Source organism: Eublepharis macularius, chromosome 3 (genome assembly GCF_028583425.1).
Source record: "Eublepharis macularius isolate TG4126 chromosome 3, MPM_Emac_v1.0, whole genome shotgun sequence".
NCBI lineage: Eukaryota > Metazoa > Chordata > Lepidosauria > Squamata > Eublepharidae > Eublepharis > Eublepharis macularius.
Window position 1 is genome coordinate 73,394,023 of NC_072792.1, and position 16,134 is coordinate 73,410,156.

The following is a 16,134-nucleotide window of genomic DNA, read 5'->3' on the forward strand; positions in this document are numbered from 1 at the left end:
TCTCCATCAAGACACACAGAGTCCCTCTACAGTTTATTTCTTTGTACTGAAATACATTAAAAAAGCACGATATCAAAACATATGATTATTATTAATATAAATCCTACAAAGATGGAACACAGAAAAACAATAAGAATTAGGTTTGCTAACATTTCCTAATTAACTCTAAATTTAAAATAATCCAAAGTTTCTATGAAATGCATTAAGATTCCCATAGCAATGGTAAAATTTTCAGGAACAGTTAAGTGAAATGATCAACATTGGTCCATTCCATGATTGGAGGACATTAATCTCGATCCTGTCCACTATTTTTAATAAGCAATCAAAGATGGAAGTACAGCTGTGTTGATTATACAACAAGTGAGAAAAAACTACAACAGAGTTCATGCACAGTTCAGAAGTTCACTAGAATACACATGTATTGCTTTAGTATAATGTGCTCTAATCTGGATTACTGTAACAGCTTCATGGTACAGTAGGAATGTGAACAAAGGTCTCCCAGATCCTAGTTCACCACACTACATGGGCCCTCTTCTATACAGGATTGCACTGAAACTCACTAGGCAGTCTTGCAAAGCCTTACGTTAGTTAGCCTTTGCATAAAATTATGAGACAAAAATTATAAATAACTTTTAATGTTTCAAGTACTAAATAAAAGGGCCTTCTTGCATATAAAAAAGGTCAAGAGATAAATAAAATTGTATGACAGTTACCTACCTCCTAAGCTGTCAAGGTCTTCAAGAATTCGACCAAACCTATTAAAGACATACATTATATTAGAATTAAAAATGCATTAGTGGCAAGACATTACAATCATAGGCTGTCATAGAAATCATAGCAATACCTCTGCTATTACCTGACAGTGTTGTTGGCATTCAGATATTTTTCTCGTATTTCAGGCTGACTTCCCAAAGGCAGGATAACTTCTATATAGCTGTCTCTCATTTTCCTAGGGGGCAGGTCAGCTTGATTTTTAGCAAGAAGTGTATGCAAGGCTTTTCTTTCATTCATTGCTTGCACATGATCACTGAGGGGGAAAAAACAAATCAAATTATTTGGGGGCGGGAGGAATCCTCAGGATACAATTGGCAAAAAAAATCTTGAAAAACTCTTTTTATTTGAAGGGGGAGAAAGAAATGCTGTAAAGATGAGCAATACAGACATTGTGGCATAACAATTATAATTATGAGTTCCAAGTGACCAGTTCAAATCTTAGATCAGCCACAACCACAGTGGTGACCATAGGCAAACCACTATAATACTAGTTTCCAATATAATGTTTTTCAAAGTATTACTACAGTACTGCATATAGGCCCCCTCTCTCTGAGCAAGCAAAAAGGCATTTCCATTGATGCAAAAGGGGGACATGAATGATAGTATTTATTGCATATAGCCAAAGGCCATTACAGTCAATCACAAAGATCATAAAACGTAAATCATAAATGGCACCAGTAATTAACTGGCTCTAAAAGGGAGACATATCTATAGATTCCTTTTCCCACTAAAACCTTTTTGTGCCATTGCTAAGTCTCTTGGCCTCAGGAGTAGCTTTGCTGGCTGGGGCTGGGTTTCAGGAAGAATACAAAGGTGGCTAAGCTTCAGGCACAATTTATATCCCACCTTTCTATTCAAGAATAAACAAGGTGGTTAAAACCATAAAAACAGATCTAAAACATCTATCCAATAAAAGAATGCCTATGAGATCAAATTAAAAATGTTGATTCAAAGAAAAAACAGTCTAAAATAGACAAAAGCAGTATTCCCTGTGAGGTCAAAGGCCTTCAAGTAATTCAAGAGAGAACTGGTAATATTGCTGCAAGATATATTGAGTTATTTTTTTTCATGTTTCAAGGCTGCTTCACTTACAGTACAATCCTATGCAGAGCTTATTCCAGTCTAAGTCCATTGGAATCAATAGGATTTTAAACTGGAGTAACTCTATGGAGCATTACACTGTCAAAAATGTAACTAACAAGAAAAATATTATGTGTGCACCATTTACCTCCAATTGATAGATGCCCCCACAATAGTTCTCAATCTGTTTCGCACTAGAACAAAACAAAAATTGGTCAGAAACATTGAAATGGTTACTATGAGGTTGCTCATTACCAAAGGTGCAAAAGAATTTTAAGAAGCAGCTCACGCTTAATCATGCAAAGAATAAATCAACAGCTGGTCAATTTCATTCTTGATCTACTAAACATTCACTACCGTTAAAAGTGGGAAACAGAGCGACTAACGTTTTTAAAAAATGAAAGCCATGATAATGAGCATGTACTGAACACATCAGGGAATATGTAGGGTGGTCTCTCTGCAGCAAATCTAGGGAGGGAGGGGAGGAAGTAAGCTCCACATCCCCTTCTCCACACATTTAGCCCTGTAACAGGTTTTTTCTTTCTTTCACAGCTGACTGGTGGTGCAGCTTTGCATTCTGGCTCAGCTGAGAAGGGAGGAAGGGGGGGGGATGCTGAGCTAGGGAGAGGCCTGGCATGGCTGCCATTGCATCAGTGCTTCTGTGACAATATAATGCATGGAAAGGGAAAAGGTGGGGGAGTAGTGAAAACAGTGGAGACAGGGTGGGTGGATGCTCTCCCCATTCACTTCCAAACAATTTGCTGCTGCTGCCACAGAGGGGACACATTTTCCAGCCTCCATTCAGAGAAAGCCAGAGACAGAAAAAACAAACCCTTTTTGTTCCAGAAATGATAATACTAATTTGCTTTAAAAGAAGGGCCAAAGTACTCAAATACTTCTCTAGTTATTTTTCCTTTATTTGTGCAAGTATCTATGGCATCGCAAGATAATGCACGGTAAAACCAGAAGGCTATTTTTATTAATCTAGATGAAAATTTGTGGATGTTACTTAATAAAAGTTTCAATGTCGGTCTGGAAAAAAAAATCCACCATGGTATATTTCATTGGGGGGAAAAAAATTAAGTTATTGTTACTTTGTACTAATCAAAAAGTTTTAAAAGTCCATTTGTTCAAAATACTGTATTACAAATCATCTTGACAGAGGTGTGGGACTAGCAGATTTATATTAGTAAAGACTATGGATTAATCATATAGCCATAATATTAAGCTAGCAAGAAGCATAAGATGGATTCTTTATGTTTTAAAGTAACTGGTCTCTGTCTTTAGCCACCCCCCCCTTCTTCTCCCTAACTGTACATGGAAAGAGAGAATGTCTATCCTTGAAGATAGATAACTGGACATTCCTGAGGGTATATGAAAAAGGCAAAGCCAGAAACAAAGAGAGAATTATAAGTTCCACCCCCTTCCCCCTTTTGGAGAAGAGAGTTTGTGTAGAAAAGTAACCAGTTGTGGAATGAAGGAAGATGCTGCTATGGAGACCAAGAAAGGATGACAAATGATGTTGTCGCGAGATTGAAAGGTGGATAATAGTCCAATGTAAAGGTATAAAAGTGATCAGGTGCCTTATTCTGAATGTGACTTTCGTTTCTCCAAAATGATGTCACAAGCCCTTAAAAGTAACATGTGCTCCTTTGTTCTGGGGTACATTCTGAGCTCATCTTGTAGCCTGTACCTATATTTGCAAATATACTTTTCACAAAGCCCTTATCTGTCTCATTCTCCTCTTTGCTCAGCGGATTGGAGGGGCAAGGGGAAAACACTTTTGTGTAACAGATTCTGGCGACCGTGGCCAGGACGTCTCCAGTGCATCCTAGTTTCAGTTGCGGAGTAAGAACTCGGCTGACATCATGAGAACGTGCGCACCTTCCCTTTTTGGGATTTCTCTCTGGCCTCAGTGGAGCTCGTACAAGCAGTGGACTGGGGCACTGTGAGAGGTCCTCTAGAGCAGCGTTTTTCAACCACTGTGCCGCGGCACACTAGTGTGCCGTGAGACATTGTCTGGTGTGCCGTGGGAAAAATTCCAATTTCATCTGTAACATGCGGCTTCGGCTCACAAATAGACCAATCATTAGATTCAAATAGACAGGAGGAGACATCGCAGTAGATCGCCGATGCGCAGAAGAGCGCCGATGGATCTGGACTCTGGAGGATTATCGCGGACGCAGCACAGAAGAGCGCTGAGTGATGGATCTGGAGGAGACATGAGCAGAAGAGCGCTGACTGATGGATCTGGAGGAGACATGAGCAGAAGAGCGCTGAGTGTGACGGACAGCGGCTATCTGGAGGAGACAAGCGCAGTAAGTACTGAGTGACAGTGAGACAGGAGCAGATACTGCAGTGATGGACAAGTTTTTGAAAAGGAAAGAACTGGACTCTAAACAAAATTCGGAGCAAGATGAGAGCCCAAGTATGAGTGGGGATCAAAAGAAAGCAAAGATGGTTAGCTCAAGCAAATTCTCTGGCACAAGGCAATATAGCGAAAGCTATATTTCATTTGGATTTACTTTCACCGGAGATGCAAAGAAACCAACTCCACGGTGCATGGTGTGTGGTGAAAAGCTATCTAACAGTGCTATGGTCCCAAGTAAACTTAAACGCCATCTCCAAACAAAACACCCTTCGCTTCAAAACAAGAATGCGGACTTTTTTGTTCGCCTGCGTGAAAACACGGAGAAACAGGCAACTTTCATGAGAAAAACCACAAAGGTAAATGAAAGAGCTCTTAAAGCTAGCTATCAAGTTGCTGAATTTATAGCCAAGTCAAAAAAGTCGCACACTGTGGCAGAGAAATTAATACTTCCCGCCTGCAAAGCTATTGTAGAGGAGATGCTCGGACCTGAAGCAGCTAAGGAAATAGCCAAAGTCCCTCTCTCAGACAACACAATTTCCAGACGTATTAATGACATATCTGCAGACATCGAAAGTGTGGTTTTGGAAAAGATCCATATCAGTGAGAAATTTGCATTGCAACTTGACGAGTCTACTGATATCAGTGGACATGCTCAACTCTTGGCCAATGTGCGTTTTGTGGATGGTGATGCAATTAGAGAAAACTTCTTTTTTTGCAAGGCATTGCCAGAAAAAACAACAGGAGAAGAAATTTTTCGGGTCACATCAGAATACCTTGAACAAGGAGGACTTAAGTGGGAAAACTGCACAAGTGTCTGCACCGATGGAGCTGCAGCCATGGTCGGGCGCACCAAAGGCTTTGTGAGCAGAGTGAAGGAAAGAAATCCAGATGTGATTGTTACGCATTGTTTTTTACACCGTGAGGCCCTCGAAGCCAAGACTTTACCAGCAGACCTAGTTCCTGTGTTGGATGATGTTGTGCGCATGGTAAACTTTGTAAAGTCACGACCCGTGAAAAGTCGCATGTTTGCAGCTTTGTGTGAGGAGATGGGAGCGAAGCATAAAACCTTGCTGTTTCATACGGAGGTCCGGTGGTTGTCGCGTGGCAAGGTCTTGGTTCGTGTGTATGAGCTGCGGGAGGAAGTTAAAGTGTTTCTGACAAATGAGAGGTCAGATTACGCAAAGCTGCTTGCAAGTGATGAGTGGTGTGCAAGGCTGGCATACCTGGCAGATATTTTTCATCATCTGAATGAACTGAACACACGAATGCAAGGCCGAAATGAAAACCTGCTTACAAGTACAGATAAAATAAATGGATTCCGTTCAAAGGTGCAACTCTGGCATCAACACGTGGAAAGTGGCAATCTTGAAATGTTCACACTCACCAAGCAATGGCAAGGTGTTCACACTGCTGCACTGTGTGAGATAATAGTTAAACATTTAAAAACTCTCGAGGAGAAGTTGTCATTTTATTTCTCTTCAGTCTCCACTGAATGCCTTGACTGGGTTAGGGACTCCTATAGCTCAGCATCAGTTGGTGGAAAGGACATGACTTTACAGGAGCAGGAGGAACTAACTGAACTGAGACAAAATCGTGGTTTCAAGCTAAGATTTGCTGATCTACCTTTGGACAGTTTTTGGTTGGATACTGCCAAGGAGTTCCCCGTTCTGGCAAACAAAGCTATTTTGACATTGCTCCCATTTTCCACTACATATCTGAGTGAGATGAGCTTCTCAAGCCTGATTGCTATGAAAACTAAAGACAGAGAGAGACTGAGAGCTGTTGACGAAGAGCTACGTGTGTGTCTTTCTTCGATTCCTGCCAGAATATCATCTTTGTGTTCAGCCAAACAGGCCCAGGTTTCGCACTGAATAAGTAATCAGAAAATTTCTTTGTGTTTATTTGATTTCTTTTGTGTTCATTTTGATAATAAGTAAACAGAAATATGAACAATTATAAAATAAAGTATTATTTCATAATAAAGTAATTATAAAATAATTTCTTTGTGTTTATTTGATTCCTATTCAAGAGAATTACTTTATATATAGTCAATATAGGCACAGAGTTAAATTTTTTTAACATTTTCTAATGGTGGTGTGCCTCGTGATTTTTTACATGAAAAAAGTGTGCCTTTGCACAAAAAAGGTTGAAAAACACTGTTCTAGAGGCAGCTAACGGCTAAGCACCGCTCTCTGAGCGAAGCAAAACGGTGAGTCCCCCGGGGGCAAGGGAGGAAGGCAAGGGAGGAAGGAAAACAAAACAAAGGCAAAGGAAAAAGGGGAGTGAACAAAGCGCTTGGGGGAAAAAAAAAAGGTGCCGCCTCTGTAAATCCGAGTGTTAGCCTCCGGAAGGAGCTGCGGTGAGAGCTTCGAGCAATGGGAACTAATGAAAGTAAAATTCCTAGGGGAAAGCCCCTAGACTGTGTGGCTAGAAACTGGGAAAATATTGTCGGAGGACCAAAGGGGTTAACAGAAGAGCCTCTGGAGCAGTTGATTTATTTGTCCACACGACAATGGCCAGTTTATGATTTGTACAATGGAAAAAAGTGGCCAGCACATGGGACGTTTGATTTAGCCACTGTGAGTGATTTGTTTGCTTACTGTCAAGATGCTGAGAAATGGGATGAGGTTCCGTTTATTGTGTCTTGGTTACATGCTATGGAAAATCCTGATAAATTACTGGTGGGGTGTGACAGCAAATTTGGGAAAGTTTTGAAGAAAGCAAATGTGCAAATGGTAACAAAAAAGTTAACCCAGTCTGAAGCGAGGGAAAGAGCCCATAGGTTTAAACAGGGAAATAGGGGAGTGCATGAGCTACCCCCACCTCCTGATGATTGGATGGATCTGACAGGGGGGGTGCCTCTAGTTGCTCCTGGCATGCTTCCTCCACCCCCACTTCCACCTCAATTATATCCCCCTATCGAGTTGCCATGGAGAGAAGCAACAGATCAGCTGCAACAGCCTGCTTCACAAGTACAGAGGAGATCGCAGCATGTAATCCAGTCCACAGAATTGCAATCTCCGTTGAGTAAACCCTCCGCTCCACCTTTTGAAAGGGAAGGGGAAGCAGGGCAAAGGCAGTTTATCATTTCCACGGATGTGAAAACAACTCCCTCTCGTAATGTGCAAACGCCAATAAGCTCTCCCCCTCCATATCCTGCCTCCACAGCGAATAAGCATCCTAAAGGGTGCGGGTGCTTGCCTCGCAGAAATCCTGGGTGGAATTTTCCTGATGCAGATACCTCCCCAGTCTCCACCTCGCGGAGCACATCCAGCTTCCTGCCAGTGTATGCATTGTATTGGGAATTTCTCACCTTCCCCTCCCACTTCAGCTGACAATTCTGGGATGTTTAGTTCTGAAGCTTCCTCCCCAGAGCGAGAGTTGTCACCTCTTCTTATGGCTCCTTTAAGAGAGCAAGCTGTTCCAGGACAGCAGGAGTCTGCTTTTATTTATGTCCCAATGAGCATGCATGAACTTCGGGCTTGGCAAGAAAAATTACCTCCATATAGGGAGGATCCTGATAAAGTGGGGAAAGCATTTCAGCAATTGTGTGAGATGCATCAGCTGACTTTTGGTGATATTCAACTATTGCTCTCCCAGGTTCTGACCCCTGAGGAGAGAACGTTGGTAACAAGGAAAGCCCAAGAGCTATTTAGGGCAGAAGAGGCAGTGAGAGCAGCAGCGCAGGGAGGGGCAGCAAGGAATGTAAATGACATAGTGCCCACGGACGATCCAAATTGGGGGCATCAGACCCCAGCTGCTCGAACTAGACATGCCACGTACCAGGCTTACATTGTAAAGGGGATGAAGGAAGCAGTGCCCCGCCCAACCTGTCTGAATAAGATCTGGGTTAAGCAAGGAAAGGATGAAGATTCTACTACTTTTTTGGGCAAAGTCATGGATGCTTTTCGGAAATGGGGAAATATGGATCCTGAGGAACCAGACAATCAAAAGATGTTAAATGCTGTGTTCGTAGGGGGCGCTGTAGATATTAGGAAAAAGCTACAGAAAGATCCAGACTGGGGAACCACCAATATTTCTACATTGCTGGATAGAGCATATCGGGTGTATTTGACAAGAGAGAGAGAGAGAGAGTGAGAAGCAGAAGACTATGATGCTAGTGCAAGCTTTAACAAACACACAAGGAGTGGGAGGAGGTCGAAGGGGAAATGGAGAGAGAGGAGGCAGCACCCAACGTGGTTGGGGAAGAGGAAGAAGAGGAAGAGGAAGGAGAGAGCAATTTATGCTAAAAAGGGACCAATGTGCAAGATGCAAAAAATTTGGACATTGGATGAGGGAGTGTTCATTGAACCAGGAAGACACTCAGAGAGCTAGCATTGCTGACCCCGCCTACCAGATGTTTGAGGAAGAGAAATAGGGGAGTCAGGGGTTGCAGCTCACACAGACTCCACTCGATGAACCCCTGGTAAAAATATGAGTGGGGCAACAGGTCTACTCAGATCTTGTCGATACTGGAGCTTCCTATTCAGCCCTTCCAGACATTCCAAAGGATGTTTTCCCAACTGATCATCAAGCATCTATAGTGGGGATAGGAGGAAAGGTTGCTGTACAACCCTTTCTTACTCCATGTCCAGTTGTATTAGAAACAGATGATGGGGCCACCTGGCTGGAACACTCATTCTTGTTAACACCTTCCTGCCCAGTAGCCCTCCTGGGAAGAGACCTCCTTTGTAAGCTAAATGCTATTATTGAATTTTCAGACAAAGGTGCCAAGCTCCAGCTGCCTGTTCACAAAGGCCCAGAATATATGGCACTACTGTCAGAAGCTACTATGCCACAATCTAATGCATCAATTGAGGATTCCATTATAGGAGAAGTCAATCCCCAAGTATGGGCAGCCCCAGGGAATCCAGCAAAGGCTAAAGGGATACCCTTGATAGAAATCAAACTTAAGTCTGGACAGGGACCAGTCCAAGTAAAACAGTATCCACTCTCGCAAGAAGGGCGTAAGGGGTTGAAGCCCATTATTCAGGACTTGATTAACGAAGGGAAACTGGAACCTTGTCCATCACCCTTCAATACCCCTATTCTTGCAATACCCAAGGGGCCAGAGAAGAAAAAGTGGAGACTGGTCCAAGACTTAAGGGCTGTAAATTCTATAGTAGAAAGCAGGTTTCCTATAGTGCCAAATCCTCATACCTTGTTGGCTAGGATTAACCCAAGCCATTCTTGGTACTCAGTGGTGGATTTGAAAGATGCATACTTTTCTCTGGAACTCCATGAGAATTCAAGGGACTTATTTGCTTTTGAGTGGGAAGATCCAGATACTCATGTGAAACAGCAATTGAGATGGACTGTTTTGCCCCAGGGCTTTGTAGATTCTCCTGTTATATTTGGCACCACCCTGGAGAAGGCCCTGCTTGATTGGCCAGTCCCTGAGGGAGTCCAGCTTCTTCAATTTTTTGATGACATTCTTTTGAGTGGGAACAGCAAACAGGCATTACAGGCTGCTACTGTAAGCTTGTTGAACGTTTTAGGAGAAAAAGGATACCGAGTATCTAAAGAAAAGGCTCAACTCTACAAAGAAGAAGTTTCTTATTTAGGCCATCGATTGCATCAAGGAACTAAGAGACTTGCCCCAAAGAGATGTGAGGCTATTTGTCGCCTTCCCCTACCGAAGACAAAGAAACAACTGCGAGCAGCCTTGGGAATGACAGGTTATTGCAGGTCCTGGATTCTGGATTATGGCATTCTGACCCAATCCTTAATAAAGAAGACAGCAGCCAGTGAGCCAGAACAATTAGTATGGAATTCTGAAGAGGAAGCTGCCTGGAAAAAGCTGAAGCAAGCCTTGATGAGCGCTCCAGCCCTTGGACTACCAGACCTGTCCAAACCATTTGAATTGTTTGTCCATGAGAAGCAAGGCTGTATGACTGGAGTATTGACACAGAAGTGGGGACCAACCATGCGACCAGTGGCCTACCTTTCAAGACAGCTTGACCCAGTAGCCAGAGGATGGCCTGCATGCCTTAGAGCGGTTGCTGCAGTCTCAATGGCACTTGAAGATTGCCTCAAGATGACCCTGGGAGGAACAGTGAGGGTCCATGCTCCACATGCAGTGCCTGAAGTCCTCCAGCAGAGGGGAGCCAAGTGGCTAACAAATTCCCGCCTTATCAAATATGAAGCCCAAATGATTGGAAATGATGGAATTACTATTCAAGCCTGCAACCGACTGAATCCAGCCACCTTGCTTCCATATACAGATGAAAAGCTTATTCATGATTGCCTTGAAATTATTGATGAAGCAACAATGGCCAGGATTGATCTAAAGGACCAGCCTTTAGAAAATGCTGAGAAAGAGTTCTTTGTGGATGGCAGCAGCTTTATGGAAGAAGGAAAGCGATATACAGGATATTCAGTAGTAACTGAGCATGAAACAGCGGAAGCGGGACCCTTACCTGCTTCCTGGTCTGCACAAGCTGCTGAACTTCATGCCCTTGCAAGAGCTCTGCTGTTGAGTAAAGCTACCTCTGTTAATGTGTACACAGATTCTAAATACGCTTTTGGGGTAGTACATGCCTTTGGAGCATTGTGGAAAGAGAGAGGCTTTCTAACAGCCAATGGAACTCCTGTGCAAAATCAGGAACAGTGTGAAGCCCTTCTTTCAGCGATCCAACAGCCCAAGCAAGTCGCGGTGATCCATATCAGAGGACATCAAAAAGGAGGATCTAAGGAGGCTCGAGGAAATCGCCGAGCAGACGAGGCAGCCAAGAAAGGGGCAAAGGGAGCAGTGTCCACATTGTGTCCTTTAGTGCCAGTATTTCAGCTTCCTCCTCAACCTAAGTATTCAGCGGAAGAAAGACATCTGGCAGAGAAAGAAGGAGGAACTGAACGGTCTGATGGGTGGATCTGTGGACCTGATGGAAGGCCATGGGTCCCACGGAACCTACTTCGCAAGATTGTAGTGGATTTCCATCAGACAACCCATTATGGAGGAACCATGGCAGCAAAGACTCTAGCACGCTCCTTAATTGCTCCAGGGTTGACCATAGAAACTGAGAGAGCTGCTCAACATTGTGTTACCTGTCAACAAACCAATGCAAAAGGTCGAGACCGTAAGGTGCTTCCTCCTGGAGCAAGACCTTGGGCTTTTAGACCATTTGAGAGTATACAAATAGACTTTACTGAGCTACCAAGAGCACAGGGATACAAGTACCTACTAGTTCTAAATGATAAACTCACAGGATGGCCAGAAGCCTACCCATGCCGAGCACCAACAGCCAAGATAGTGGCTAAGAAGATAATTCAGGAGATCGTGCCAAGACTTGGAATTCCTGGAAGTTTGGACAGTGATCAAGGCAGACATTTTTCTGGAAAAGTAGTCCAGCTTGTGTGTGATACTCTCCAGATCCCTTGGAAGCTGCACACTTCATGGCATCCGCAGAGCGTTGGCCAGGTTGAACATTTCAATAGAACTTTGAAGGACACTCTAACGAAAATATGTTCTGAAACTGCACTAAAATGGCCTGATGCACTTCCCTTAGCTTTAACCCGAATTCGAGCGGGTGGTCGGGGAAAATTGGGAATATCCCCCTTTGAGATGCTATATGGGCAACCTTTCCCATTAGCTGCAGAAAGGGATAACAGAGGACAGTGTAGTGGGGAAATAGGTGATAAGCTGTTAAGAGAATATGTATCTGCCTTGCAGTCTCTTTTGCATTCCCTCTACAGGTCTGCTGCGGCTGTCCAGCCACTCCCGTAGGAGTTTCCGGTCCACTCATTCCAACCTGGTGAATGGGTCCTGATCAAGTCATGGAAAGATGAACCATTGACGCCTAAGTGGAAGGGACCCTATCAAGTGTTGCTGATTGCTGACGCAGCCGTCAAGACCACTGGAAGCTACAAGTGGATCCATCACACTCGCGTTAAGAAGACAACGCCCCCAGTGGAGAACGAGGAAGCAGATGACGGCGGGTCAGCCAATGGCCTAGCAGCACAGACGGGAGCAGAGAACAAGGAAACAGATGACGGCGGGTCAGCCAACGGCCTAGCAGCACAGAAAGGAGAAGAGGACGAAGAGCAGACCAGAGTCACAGCCAGACAGCCATCTAAAGAGTGGGAAGTCATAGCAGGAGAAGGACTAAAACTCCTGTTTAGAAAAAAAAACTGAGCCTGAGAACCTGAGCCCGAATGGACAGACGGCTTCGTTATAAAGTCAGCAGAGAACATTGGTGGCTGCTGACTAATCAAAACGCACTTAGTCGTGAAGAGATAGCAGATTTGATTAACCATCTTTTCTTTCAGCCTCTTAGACATCATCCTAACGACAAACACATACTGCAGCAGCAGTGGGTGTGTGAACATACGTGTGTAAGGCTGTATTAAATTATAAATAGGTGGGGTGTCCTTGGAGGCTGGGAGTGGATTGATGATACTCCTTTCCAGCCACTAACACGAGTATTTTATGTGCGTCCTGCTTTCTTTAAGAAACCAGGCTGGGAAAAATTAAAGGGTGAATATAAATTGTGTTACACTAGTCCCCCAAGCTCTCATACCTTAGACAACGTGTGCCAAGCCAGGCCAGTACAAGGAGTCATTCCAGTTGAAGAGCACCTTAACTGGCAACCGTTCCCCACTCTAGCTGAAAATCCCTTGTGGTGGGAAAAGCGAGGATTTTGGTGTATTCACTGCTGGCCAGGACAGGGACACCGGAAACAAGCAGTTTATGCTCTGAGAGCCCACAGTGAGACAGTTATTGGTACTGTAGGTTCATTCCTGCCTCTGCCAGAGTGGAGAGAAAGAGCTAAGGAATTTTTTTCCTGGGAAGGAAACATTCCAGGGTGTCCTAGTATTTTGCATCCACCTTTAGCTCTGTCCCTGTTTGAAGAGAATTCAGAGGAGAGCAACTCAGAAGCAGAAAGTGATAACCTCCTCATACAGTTTCAGATCACTTGCATTATAACAAGACCTAGTAAATCTCATACATCTGCATCTGAAACTTCATAACTGATTAGCACCTCAACAGGCCAACACCATTAGTTTCAACAGGGGGGAGTTATCAACTAGTTCAAAGGTAGTAATTTTGTAAGCAAAAATTGATAGGCCCATTACTTCCTCTATGGCGCCTTACAAAGATATTACCTCCCCCATCTTAAGGGTTGTGTTTTTGATTAAGTTGGTATGTTATCCTATAAGTTGCTCTGCAGGAGCAAGATCTGTGACTTACCTTCCTCACCCTAATGCGTGGGTAGCACATGCTTTACACATGTTCCAAGTACATGGGAATGAAGCTACCCTTTACTATGAATCTCCGATATCAGTAGCATCATTCTCTTTTCTACCCTCCTTAATTAATGTTCCTGAATTAATCGTTGGGGCTCTGCAAGATATCAACAAACAAACAACACTTTTTACTAACCCGAGTCAAGCAAATGGTACCATTAAGACCCGTTGGTTTAAATATACCCGCTTTACTTCAGGTTTATGTTTTTGTTGTTCACACAGTGGGAGTTGGAATACTAACTTTCCAGGGTATAATAAGAATACCAACCGGTTCTCCAAGTTAGGAAATTATACTGGATGCAATGATAAATTCTGGCTATGGTCAGCAGGTTCAGTCAGAAATTATACAGAGAACAATTGGTTCTCTAATGCTCAGAATAGCACTCTTTCAGATTTGTATCCTTCCTTCCCATTGTTAAATAGTACCTGGAAAGGTACTGGTTCCATATGTTCAGGTTGGACTCTTAAAGATCCCAATTTATGGTTCTTCTTTGATAAATGGGCGACTAATTATCACCCAGGGAAGTTTCAATGTGTAGGGGTGGGATATCTTACCCTACCTGTCCAAGTGATCCAAGCTAGCAAAATCTCCTCAACTACCTCTCATCATAGAGTCAAGAGAGAACCACAGAAAGGAGATTTGGGGCAGCTAGTTGGTTTTATGGGACCCACCTGTTCTGATGATGTAATAATTGGAAAGGAGTTGTCTTATTCTGATGCAGCCAGAGATGGAGGCGGTTCCATAACTGGCCTCTTGACTCTAGGTGCATATCCTGGAGTAATCGCACAAGAAAACCGTAAGAGTATTTTGGGGTTAACATGTAGGTTAGAGAAAAGTGTCAATGCAACTGCACAGATTGCTAGGGAGTTGCAAGCTGAAATAGAGGACCTACACCAGATAACCCTGCAACACAGGCTAGCTTTAGATTACCTACTGGCTAAGAATGGAGGATTTTGCCAGACAATCAAGGGAGGATGCAAGGTAACATATCATGATCTTAATAAAACCATAGAAGATCATCTACATCAGCTACAAGACATGATGTCACATAACTATGAAGGGAATTCAGACCCTTGGAGCTGGTTGACCTCATGGCTCCCATCCATAGGGACCTGGGTCTACCAAGTGTTGCTCGTTGTGGCATTAATTCTAGGTATATGCTGTAGTTGTTGTTTCTGTATTTACTGTATTCCCAAAGTATGCCGACTCAGTACTGCTTGTATGCCTTCTAGAGCAACCACAGCTACTTCAACTATAGAGCTTGCTCGCTACTATACTGATGCTGAAAAGAAATAGTTACTTCATGCCTGTATTCTTTATTTATCCATGATTCTTTTATATACACATATGTTAAATGCCTTAGTAATGTTAAATGTTTCCCTTGTTGAAATATTCAAGAGAAACACAGGGGGGATTTGTGGGACTAGCAGATTTATATTAGTAAAGACTATGGATTAATCATATAGCAATAATATTAAGCTAGCAAGAAGCATAAGATGGATTCTTTATGTTTTAAAGTAACTGGTCTCTGCTCTTTGGCCACCCCCCCTTCTTCTCCCTAGCTGTACATGGAAAGAAAGAATGTCTATCCTTGAAGATAGATAACTGGGCATTCCTGCCAGTATATGAACAGGGCAAAGCTAGAAACAAAGGGAGAATTATAAGTTCCACCCCCTTCCCCCTTTTGGAGAAGAGAGTTTGTGTAGAAAAGTAACCAGTTGTGGAATGAAGGAAGATGCTGCTATGGAGACCAAGAAAGGATGGCAAATGATGTTGTCGCGAGATTGAAAGGTGGACAATAGTCCAATGTAAAGGTATAAAAGTGATCAGGTGCCTTATTCTGAATGTGACTTTCGTTTCTCCAAAATGATGTCACAAGCCCTTAAAAGTAACATGTGCTCCTTTGTTCTGGGGTACATTCTGAGCTCATCTTGTAGCCTGTACCTATATATGCAAATATACTTTTCACAAAGCCCTTATCTGTCTCATTCTCCTCTTTGCTCAGCGGATTGGAGGGGCAAGGGGAAAACACTTTTGTGTAACAGAGGTATGAAGATTAGGATTTCAGTCATTTGCTCAGATCTGCTCAAAATAGTAATCATTTACTTCACTGTTTCTTACTGAATTTTCTCAGCAGTCTACTTTATGGCAGCTCTACAGCAATTTTTCAATACCGTGACTCAGTAAGTCACAGTCTGCTTCTAGAGCAAGTATTCTGTTTTCATATAAAAGATACAGGATGAACGTATCCCAAAAAAGACAACTTGGAAACAGATATTTTATAATTTTAGCCTGACTCTTCCAATGTACAGAAATAGTTCCTGGTTAAGTACAGATCACTCTTATTTTTGTCTGCAATATTTTACTGTAAATAGAGCCCTCAGTGTACATGGAGCTTTGCAAAATAATGGAAGTCAGAGATATAGGTCCCTGCCTCTAAAAGCTAGGGTGGTGGAAAGAAGCAGAAAAGAGTAAGCAGTAAATTTAAGAAAAGTTAGAAAACATTGGATGACAGAGACAAGGAGTTGAAAAAAGAGAGGCACCAAGGTGAAAGTAGAATCAGGCAAAACCACATAGGGGGGCTAAGAGCAGGAGGGACTCTAAATAAATGGCAGGAAAGAAAGGGAACACAATGGAACTTTGGAACGCTGGTGACAGTAGGCTT

General features: G+C 43.0%; 1 protein-coding gene across 3 annotated transcripts in view; it reads right to left on the reverse strand.

Moving 5' to 3' along the window:
- The window catches only part of ACOT9 (acyl-CoA thioesterase 9), a 40,068-nt gene that overhangs the window by 20,288 nt on the left and 3,646 nt on the right, over positions 1-16,134 (reverse strand). For all 3 annotated transcript variants that reach the window (XM_054974315.1, XM_054974314.1, XM_054974313.1), the window contains 3 exons: positions 2,003-2,048; positions 857-1,027; positions 718-755 (listed from right to left, as the gene is read on the reverse strand). In XM_054974315.1, the coding sequence (XP_054830290.1) occupies positions 718-755; positions 857-1,011 (193 nt within the window). In that variant the 5' untranslated portion in view covers positions 1,012-1,027; positions 2,003-2,048. The remainder of the gene's footprint in view (positions 1-717; positions 756-856; positions 1,028-2,002; positions 2,049-16,134) is intronic.